Consider the following 11,426-nt stretch of genomic DNA (forward strand, 5'->3'; position numbering starts at 1 on the left):
AGCCTATTTTTGTTATCAAACTTGTTCCTGATAATTTTTCACATGAAATTGCGATAACGTTCAACCTGACAAAATAAGTCGGACAATATATATAATACTAACTTTTGCATGCGGCGTCGCCCGTGTGAATTTCTCACGGGAACATTTATTTTTCCGAGACGAAAGGAATGCAACATTTCAAGAATATTGGTTCCGCAGACAAAGCGTGAAGAGCTACGAAATCAACTAACTTACAATTAGCATTTACAGTATTCGTTAGGTAGTGGGAATATGATGGGTCTAGTCTTTAACAGCCAAAACATCTTCTTCCAAGTATTTTTTCTGATAAATTATATTTCGGATCGATTGATTTAATTAACAATTGATATTACCATGATATATAATATTATTATTAGTATTGTAAACAAGAGAGATATTGACGATGGGTTTATAGTTTAAAGTTGTACTATAGGCCGGGTATTATTTTCCTTTTTTTTGTTGATCTATAGGTTACCTATCATAATACAATAACATAATATAATTTAGTAGTTGTTAAACTTATAAGTAGCTACCAGATCTATTTAATCAGTCTGCTTATTAGGACAGTAGTACTAACGGAAAATGATATGTAAACTTTAATAAATCGAATTCGTGTACCAACGTTTGTTCAGACAAAATAGAGTATTATGAAATTGAGGAGAAATTTAAATAGGCATCATCATAGTTACAATAGTATCAGCTTTATCTCGTTTTTTAGACTTTATTTGTTGAAGGCGCACGATAATGATAAAGATAAGTATACCAGTCGACACGTTTATCGCTAACTATCGCCTGAAAAGAACTTCGCTTCAGGAAGTTATGCTATTTTGATTCGTTATACCTAGGTTCAATGGCGCCAGCCAACCTGCAAGATTAAAAAAAAAAAACAAAATTAAAACGCCTAGTCGCTTAAATTGTAAAAAAAAATCTTGATATTGTACGTATTCGGAAGGCATTATAGGTATTATAGATAGGAGTTTTATTCGTACCTCACAAAATAAAAACAGAATCCGTGCTTAGAATCACAAAGTTATCTCAAGAAATAATAAACGTAGATCTACTTTCCTATCTATCTAGTAGATCTACTTTACTTTCGTTGGAGGTGCAACTTGGATCTATAAAAACTGCCAAAAAAATCACGCTTTATATATGAGAGCCCTATGAAGTATTTATTCCTATTCTGTTTTTTAGTACTTATTGTTATAGAGAGAAAGAGGAAACCGAGAAACACCACCCTGTGAAATTTTCAGCTGCCATCAGGGTTCATGAGATAGACTTTGGCGAATGACGGACAGCGGAGACGTAGTAAGAGGGTTCCGTTTTAACTACTCTTTAAGTAAGAAACCTAATAAAGAGGATGATGATTTTATGATTCCTAGAATTTCGTTTTTTTTTATTAAAAAATATAGGTGATATTACGAGTTTAAAATTCTACTAAGTATGTTATGTCTTTAACTTTTGTATATTTTTTAAAATCACATAGCCTTTTTTAATATGTTGGTTTTAAACATTACATACCTAATGTATGTTATTATAAAATTGAACTTCTATTATGAAGTTAAATAAAAAAAAAAATAAAGATTTTATAATCCATTCAACTCGAACCACTTGTTAAGCTTTCAATGTTTTGAATGTCTGCAATTTAACAGAAGTAAGTTAACTTTACAAACATTCTGTTCATTAATCAAAAGTTTGGCGCAGCGTCTCTCCGTCTCCGCCCTCATGTCTGCGTCCACCCACCCTCTACTCTTGTTCTCGGGACTCTATACTATATACAATTATATGATACGTATACATTTAGGTCTTCAATAATGCTCCATGGTGCTGGCAACACTTATATAGAGAAGGTCAAATTATTGACAAATGGCCGAACCATCTGTCACTTTCCTCACGAGTAGAATAAACATCGCAGCGTTTACATTTTATTCTCATAAATAATGGATGATATTTGCCGACTTTGTTGTTCTACAACGTTTGTGACAAACAAAATATTTGACGAGGAGACCGCACTGTATTTAAAAATGGCATTATACTTACCTATAAAGGTAAAGAGCTTTTCTGACTCTAGAATTACTATTTTTGTTATTTTAACCTTTCTTATTACCTTTAACGCTGTCTTGACAGGTATTCAAGAATGACCGGCTTCCTCAGAAGATCTGCGATAAGTGCAGCTGCAAAGTTAACGATATTTATCAGTTTTGCAATGAAACTATTGAGGTGCAAAAAAGGTTGGTAACTTAATTGCCTGTTGATATCAGATAGCCTAAAGTACCATGTACTGATTTTTACACTTGTAATCCCTAAATTACAGTGGATAATTTCAATTAGGAATTTAAGATATCTAGTATCCTAAATTTTATGATAATTTTAATCATGATCAAATTTTGTTACCTAGCTATTTGCTAAAATTAATTTAAACGAACAATATACTTCAATGTTGAACTGGGAGAATCCTTATAAATATTAAATACTAAATAATATTGTGATCTATTTGAATAAAATGTAAAGTTATTAAATAAATAAAAATTAAATAACATGTTACTTACTAAATTCCAGGTTACGTTCCATGCAATCAAAACACCAAGAGATCAAGGAGTCTGTTGACACGATGATCAAGGCGTCCATAACCACGATCAGGCATCGAGAACAAGCCACGCAGACTGATGATGGTCCGTGGGATTTCACAGTGTCAGTCAAGGTGAAAGAGGAACCAGAGCCAGCCACATCGGAAAACATCAAACAGGAAGATTCCATTGAATCAGATGATAACAAAGACCAAATAAATATATACAATGAAAATTCTAATGATTACATTGATGATATCCCCTCAGACAATAGTGATAACATATCTTTACTTAATTTGAAGAAGAAGAAAAAAAGTAAAAAAGAAGTGAATGGACAAGTTGAGAAGCGGTGCAAGAAACGGAAGCCTAAATTGACAGATTGGGGTATGCTCATGAGTACATTGCCAGAGGGTGCCGTGAGCGTTGAGAAACGTGAAGGTAGGTACAGCAAGTGATAGCTCTAGCATGTATTACTTACATCATATATCTTAGTCAAATACTTATTCAAAATATCTGAGATTTATTATTGAAACTAATGTTATGACAACAATTAACATTTGTTTGTAATGGCTTGACTCAAAAACTACTTGAGTTAAGCCATTACTACCATAATCCATCAGGGATTGCCTAATGATGTGAGTCTAACAGCACACACACACACTATAATATTACACATGCGTAACATATACTTTAATTCCTGTTTTGTAATTTTAGGATAAAATAAATTTTATGAGTTATACTTGTTGTTGCACAACGCAATGTATTTTACCCATTTTTATCATTTTTTTGTATTTGTTAAAAAGGCGTAGATTTGGTTTCTTATAATAATAAATAATAATAATATTTGCGTTTGTAATATATATCCAAAAGGTGTGAATTGTTTTATGACGAATACCAAGGCCAAGATATGTTTTTTATATTATTCATTGAAACATCAGCTTTTGTCCACGCTTCGCCCCTTGTACAGCAGAACCTATTAACTCACTCATCATTGTTTGTGATGTGTGTGTGTATATGTTTGTTACTCTTTCACACATAATCTATTGTTTTTTACGTAGTACATTGCCAGTAAACCTTCGTGGATTAGTCATTATGTTTTCCATTTACTTGAAGCAACGCCAATCGGCAAATAACGGGAAGACGCAACTCATTTCTTGAAGAATAAAACTTTATTACCGCTTTTTTCATGAGTCCGATATTTATTTTTCTTCTTCATTGTGATATGAGATATACTATATTATTTTATAATATATATTAATAGACATTTCGAATTCCCAGGTCAATTTAAAAAGATATATTTCCACCAGGATCGAACGAATTTATATAGGTCACACAAAAAGTTCCGTGAAATTAAATATAAGAAATAAATAAAATTTATTTCAGATTCACAGATGGTAGTGAAGAGCGAAAACCAAAAAATAGGCATCGATGGCTTGGACCAAGTTGTGGTGAAGAAGGAATCGGACTCGGAAGTGTACCAGTGCTGTATCTGCCTGCTGCAGTGCTACAGCCGCTGTGACATGCTACAGCATTACAGGTTACTAACACACATTCACAAATCTCCATCACAGCATACATCAGATATTATTACATTGACTTCAGTAAAGTTTTCGATAAAGTTAGCCATAATATACTAATGAATAAACAGTTAATTTCCTAGTATGATTGTGAGGTATCGTACCAGATTGCAATTTAAATCTCTAAACTGGTTCAAAGTTTTGTAATCATTTGTTTATAAAACAAAACAGTTTCGTATGAAATTTGGAGTACCACAAGGATGTTAACTAGGCCCTATACTTTACCTCTATTTTATGAACGATTAGCTGACTGACATACACACACACATCACATTGACCTGCAAGTAATCGTGTTGTCGTGACTCGGCAGACAGCACAGCCCGGAGTCTGAGCTGAGCGAGGCGCCGGCTGCGCCGCCGCCGCCCGACTGCGACCCGCTGCGCTGCGTGCGCTGCAGGAAGGTTTGTTCCACTATTGGGCTGTTGTAATCCAAATTCAAATCCAAATCATTTATTCAGAAATTAGACCTTCACAGGCACTTTTTCTCGTCAATTTTTATATTTATAGTTATTTCTCACAAGCTACAAACTACTGGCATTTCGGAACGACCACTGCTGAGAAGAAATGCCGAAAGAAACTCATTTGAACAGTGTTGGTCCCTATCATGCCAGATTGGCTTACCGTTATTGTTTCTTACAATGTTTTTTTTTTCTAATAATATATAAAAGTACATAATGTACATAGTCAAAAGGTTTATCAAAACAGGTTATGATTGTGATCCAAATGCTGATTATAATATATATATCGATGTGAAACACAATTAACTTACATGAAAATATATGAGAAACGAGATGACCAGTTCCCTCTGGCAGCACCCGTTCACGAGTTGACGCATGGGACAGCCATCGCGTAGCTCAACCATAATAGAGGGAACCTCACGACCCGGCCCACGACGCCACCATCAGATTGACCATTTGAGTGAGCATGACACACTCGATTCCCATGACCTCACAATTACAAATGTTATTCGTCGAAACAGAAGTACAATTCAGACACTTGAAGATCACAAATCACGTACATGTTTTACAAATAAAATTTTAATGTCACAATATAAATAAAATTATTATAACAAAAATAAAAATTATGAATAAAATAATAAAAAACAGTAAAATAAAAATTAGAAGATCATGTGTGGAGTGGCAAAGTTGCCGGGAGGATCCAAGTGTTTTTATTAGTTAAATAGGCGTTAATTGTGTAATACGCTTTATCCATTAAATTTTTTTTAACATAAGTTTTAAAAATTTTCATTGGCAGATTAATAGCCTCTGACAGGTTATCACTAAGATACGTGGATCTAGGGGCTTGTTTGTTGTTTTTTTTCTCTGGAATAGTTAACTTTTGCATGAGATTTAACTTAATGGTCTTGAGCCTAAATGCAAGGCGGCACAGGTGCTGGAGCGCAGCGCGTGGGCGGCGCACTGGCGGCGGCACTGGGCGCGCGACCAGCGCCCGCTGCGCTGCGCGCTCTGCGAGAAGAGCTTCCGCGACGCGCACCACATCCTCAAACACGGTACCGGCTCACTTTCGTCATATGTGTATTCTGATTTTCAGTTATACTTTGTTTTGAAACTGCATTAACCTTTATAATGGTTGTTTCTTTTGTCAGTCTGTTAACTGATTTGAAATTTAGTTTACATTTATTCATAACAGGTTTAACGCACAAAGTGGGCGAGGAAGGCTCAGGGTCGGCGCCTTTATCTAAACGGTTCATATGCGATCTGTGTCCTGAAGGTTTCGTCTATATGAGGTAACTTATATTTGTGTTATGTTTTTTTGTTTGTTCTGTAAACGCGTAATATCTATAAACGAAGAATAGCATATAATTTATTGACCAAGCGAGCGATGCAAGCGAGGTCTACAATACTACTTGAGGCAAAAAATTTTTTTTTGTATGTGTTTGTAGCGCGATAACTTTCGAACCGTTCGCCCTATTTTGATAAAATGTAAAAGGTGTGTAGGATCTGCCAAGAGACTTTTTAAGATCGTGGGGCAACAAAATCAGTTAGTCGTTTTTGAAATATTCACAATTTTGTAAAAATTTATTGTGTTCGCGAGGTCCAAATTTTCATGTCTCGATTAGAGCAGAGTAGAGTAGGGTAGAGTACACAGAGCGGTGCCGTGCGCAGATACCTGCTGTCGCACCGCATGCGCGCGCACCCGGAAGCCGCCGGGCGCGCGCTCGCGCTGCGCTGCGCGCTGTGCGCGCGTCAGTTCGCGCACCTCAACTCGCTGCGCCGCCACCTGCGCGCGCACTCCGGCGAGCGCAACTTCCTCTGCAACGTGTGCGGCAAGGCGCTGTCCTCCCGGGAGCATCTCAAGTTCCACATCCGCATACACACCGGCTACAAGCCCAACGTCTGCAAGTTAGTTCTTATATTTCACTTTGTACTTCTCTCTCATCCTCGCGTGTTCGGGGATGTGACGCCGCCCAGTCTGAGGGCAGCGTGGACAATAAAACTGTTGAAATGCTGTGTTGCCGATTTGCTGCTAATTATTTTTTTTAATCCAAACATATTTCATTTCTGATTATTGTTGAAAAAGAAACTCATGCATCTGTTTAACTTCCGGGGCCAGTATTATACCATAATGCCACAAACATTTTTGGAAATATTTTTAAGAACCTTAATTATGTTGGACTCCAGGACGTGCGGCAAGGGCTTCGTGAAGAAGTGCAACCTGACGCTGCACGAGCGCGTGCACTCGGGCGAGAAGCCGCACGTGTGTTCGCACTGCGGGAAGGCGTTCAGCCAGCGCTCCACGCTCGTCATACACGAACGGTGACTTATCAATAATAAATATCTTAGCACAAATCACACAGATTAAGTTCGAGACTTGTGTTATGGGATATAACTAACTACGACGACTACGATACTATACATGTATAGATAAACATCCAAGACCCGGACCAATCAAAAAAGATCATTTTCCATCATGACCCGGCCGGGGATCGAACCCGGGACCTCTCGGTTCAGAGGCAAGCACTTTACCACTGTGCCACCGAGGTCGTCAATACTTAGTCGAGGTACTCACTGTTCACTCAATCAATATTTATATGTTAATTTAATATGTTGTTATGAATGTTAGTGTGGGTGTTATGTTTTTGTCTAACTAGGCAATATACTTACTGGGAAACTGTAAGTGCTTTTAGCGTTTTAGCGATTGTGTAGCGTCTTTATAATAATAATGACGTGATTAATGGACGGCCCTTTTGCAGTTATATTCGAAGTAATTTACTTGCGACTTGTCATTTGTGAAAGTCTACGACTAGCCGTTGCCTTTGTTGGACCTCGGGTCGTCAAATATAACTATTCTAAATCAGATCAAAATCGGTTGTTGTAGGTACCACAGCGGCGCGCGGCCGTACGCATGCGCGCTGTGCGGGCGCGGGTTCGTGGCCAAGGGGCTGCTGTCCATGCATCTCAAGACCACCTGCATCTAGCCTGCGCCTACACAGCCGCTGCATCCTCACTGGTAACTACTTTTATTTCAGTTTGGTCATTATAATCTGAAAAGTAATATGACGTAACATAATAATGTCCACTCGTATAAAAAAGTCGATAAAAAATGACAACAGTTTTTGGTCAATGTAATTTATTTATGAATATGTCGCTATGCACTGGATTCAGAATTTAAATCCTAAATTGACATTGTAATTGTAATGAACATATACTGAAACTACTGTCAACATTGCCACACGAACACACAAATATAATTATTAGACATATCAACACTATGAACATAACATTTACGGAAAACGTAATCAGAGCGTAATTTTCATATTTTAAGCAAATTAGGAACTATAAATCTATTGCTACAATTGATTAAAAGATAACGGTAGCCACCAAAATACTTGTACATTATGTGTTATGGAATACTATAAAGTAATATCCTTTATCAGCGTAGCTTAATCTCCTGTGGTATATTTTTAAGTTTCGGTATCAATTAAAAGAAATTGATAAAACGCTGACACTAGTGAGCAGATTCCTCTTAAAATTCTTCCGCTAGATGTCGCTACCAGTTTTAATTATGTAATACGATAAAGCATCACTTCTTTATCGTATTAAAAGACGTATTACAATTAACAGATACGAATCATGAATAGTTCTGCTTGCGGCGAATAATTAGACGATAGACTATCTTGTTAAGGTCGAATGTTACGGAAACACTGTGTAAGATTTGTATAAACAAATAGAATCAATGGTAATTAGATGTGGATAAACGAGCGCGAATACTTGTCTATAACTAATTTATTAATTTACTAGCTCCGTCCATGCGCTTCGTTCGGGAATATTGGGATAAAAATACCTTATGTCACACTGGAATAATGTAGCTATATTATACTAATGAAAGAATTTTGGAAATCGGTTGTGTAACTCCGAAGATAACCACACACACACACATACACACACACTTTCTCTTTTAATATTATCGTAGGTAGTGTGGATTTATTAAACTTTATTGCTCCAAATAAAACCATGTTTATAAACAAGTGTGGAATTGAATGCGAATTCCGTTACCTCCCTAACCGTTAGGAAAAACAGGGACAAGGAGCTGTACAGGCAGTTGTAGTAACAATAAAAACACATACATAAATACATCAACACTGTATTTGTATTGTAACACTTAGTTTGCAAATAATTTATATAATATGATTTGTACGAACATAGTACTTGAATAGAACTACAAGATTATTAAAACAAAAATATTTATTTATTTCAGCCTCGCCTCCACACCAGACTGATCTTCACCGTAGTCGACACCTACTGTCGGCATATGTGTACACGAGGATTATTGTATGTATTATATTTTGTTATCGATGTTTGGTAAGTAAATTATTGTCCTCGTAAGTGAAGTGTTAAATATTTATACCTAATTGTGTGTAAAGTGGAAGTACTACCGCACAGCTCCCACTCGACAAGATGACGTTAATTGAAATGTGAGCTTTAAAGCGTAGTCTGTAGACACATTTTACATTGGCGACACGAGAACTGACAGCGAGCAGTCCGCAAATTTATCAGAGTAAGCAATTATTAAAAGAATGTAATAAAAATGTTACTTCCGTCATGTTAACAGTACGTAGACAGGTGTAACTATATAGTTGTATGAGACTATGTCTATATAGACGTCGTCATGCTATCTTCTTACTAGAATGAGAAACGCGTGTTAGAAATTCACAAGGAGAAAGGGGACGCAGTGTTAATAATAGTCCCTTTTTGCGTGCCGCATTTTACCAGACCTAGCCTACCGCGTTGTATCGGGTAGAAGTAAGATTTGTATGAAATGGTTATATGTCATGCGGCTTCGTTCACTCCACGGATACATACTTATAGAAAGTACATGCTATCTAGCTAAAATTAAAATAGTATTTCACCATCCGAACTAAAAAAAAATGCCACTACTTTGCATGCAAAATTTTGTAAAATATTTTTTGTGTTGTACTTTTTCATTTTGACAAAGAAATATATTTTAGCAATCTTAATTAAATGCTATGTTGTATATACGAGACGTATTGTTAACTGTTCTTTTCACGGTCGACAAACAAATCCTGTTTCTGCAGAATTATTAAGAAAAATGGGCCCGCTATCGCACATGATAACAAGGTTATCTCATGCTCAGTCGCCTAGCCGTATACTACTATTGTAAATGTAGCCAAATCTTTTAATAATCTTACAATGGATTTGCTCATATATCAGTTCTGTTTCTGTTTTTTATATAACAGTATTTGTGTTCCATTGCTGTGCAAAAGAACACCCCCCCATCTCCCCAACCTCTTCCGAATAAACTCCAATAATCCAAGTCGATCCAAATACATAGCATGTTCTATAATTAGCATATTATACTTATTAATAAAATTTAGGCCTTATGTCTCCTATAATGACTCCTAAAAGAGCCATCAGGATTTTCTTAGTCCCCACGTGACCCCTGGCTATGGAAGAAGCAGTAGCAGTCTTACCTATGTAAGAAAAGTGATTTGAATTCGTAATTTGATACTACATTTTCATTATCGTTTCGTAAAGAGACGGCAAACCCAGCGGCGTACATAGGTATTATACAATGTACATTAATATACATTTAAAGACGTATGTAAGTTACGTACGCTGACTGGGTTTGTGTGGCATGGTGGCCGGCTGCGTTGCAGACGAGTCCAATTAAGCAGATGCGATAATGTATGATTTGTCCCGTGGGACTAGTGGGACGTACTCAATCATTCCACCTGTCCCATCTTGGGACTGAGTCAGTGGGCCTCGTGGGACATTTAGGCCGGAGCAAATCAAATGCCTTTACTTATCGGTGACGTTGAATGTATGGTTTTGTATCGTAGCCATGTGTCATGTTTCATACAATTTTTACAACCACATTCACGGATTTGGTCTGCTCCGGCCTTAATATTTTAGTTCCTATATTAAGCTGTAGTGAGTGAAGCATTTATATACCAAATGTTTGTACATATATATCTATGATGCAACAAGTGCCTCATAATGTGATATGTTTAGTTTATATTGTTGGATTAAGATTGTAGGTCAAGTCAATAGAAAATGTATATGTTAAGTTCCCGGAATCGATTCCCAGTGGTTGTTAATCAGCTTCGCTTTACGAATGAAATTCGGGTGATACTTAGTTAATAACAAATATTTTAAATCGCGATCTTTTTTCAATAAATTTATTTTTTAAAAGAGGGCGCTACTGGTAATGCTTTAAACACATTGACAGCTGTGGAAATGTGCAAATACAATCGTGTGAAATGTTTCAACTCTTCAAATCAAATAGATAGGAATTAAATTAATCAACGAATAAATTTACCTACTTTTACAGTCTTTTCTAAATGGTATTTTTTATTTAATGTAAGTAAATCAATTTAAACAGAATATTGTTGAAAAAGTTTGTATAGTGTTTCCCGGATACACGGTTAAACGAATTTCTTAATATTTCGCGAAGCAACGATCTGCAATGACTATATAAATTTCACCGCGTGTCGGAGGTACATACTAAATTTTTAAAATCCATTGTTCCATTGTACTTAGTAATTACGCTACTTAGTAATTACGTTTTAATGAATATTGCTGTAATGCAATCATAAGTGTTCGTAACATTCTCTTTATTTTAAATTAATAATACATTGATGGTGATATAATGTTTATATTTCTAAGCAGATATTTTGTTTTTACAGCAAGTGATGTATTAAAATGTGTATGAATAAATCTGTAATGATATGAATATTTTCTTTTATTTCTTAATTCTAGCATAGCTCCATTGCAAAAGTTGTAAG

General features: G+C 36.0%; 1 protein-coding gene across 1 annotated transcript; it reads left to right on the forward strand.

The window, feature by feature from the left end:
* Positions 1–1,889: 1,889 nt before the first annotated feature.
* LOC128680193 (zinc finger protein 2-like) lies at positions 1,890–11,374 on the forward strand. Its single transcript, XM_053763129.1, has 11 exons — positions 1,890–2,063; positions 2,143–2,246; positions 2,575–3,020; positions 3,966–4,119; positions 4,470–4,560; positions 5,549–5,669; positions 5,810–5,906; positions 6,286–6,522; positions 6,802–6,936; positions 7,499–7,630; positions 8,879–11,374. Exons 1-10 carry the CDS (start codon positions 1,956–1,958, stop codon positions 7,596–7,598), a joined length of 1,593 nt encoding a protein of 530 aa, XP_053619104.1. The 5' UTR covers positions 1,890–1,955; the 3' UTR covers positions 7,599–7,630; positions 8,879–11,374.
* Positions 11,375–11,426: the final 52 nt, after the last annotated feature.

This window comes from Plodia interpunctella, chromosome 23 (assembly GCF_027563975.2).
Source record: "Plodia interpunctella isolate USDA-ARS_2022_Savannah chromosome 23, ilPloInte3.2, whole genome shotgun sequence".
NCBI classification, from domain to species: Eukaryota; Metazoa; Arthropoda; class Insecta; order Lepidoptera; family Pyralidae; genus Plodia; species Plodia interpunctella.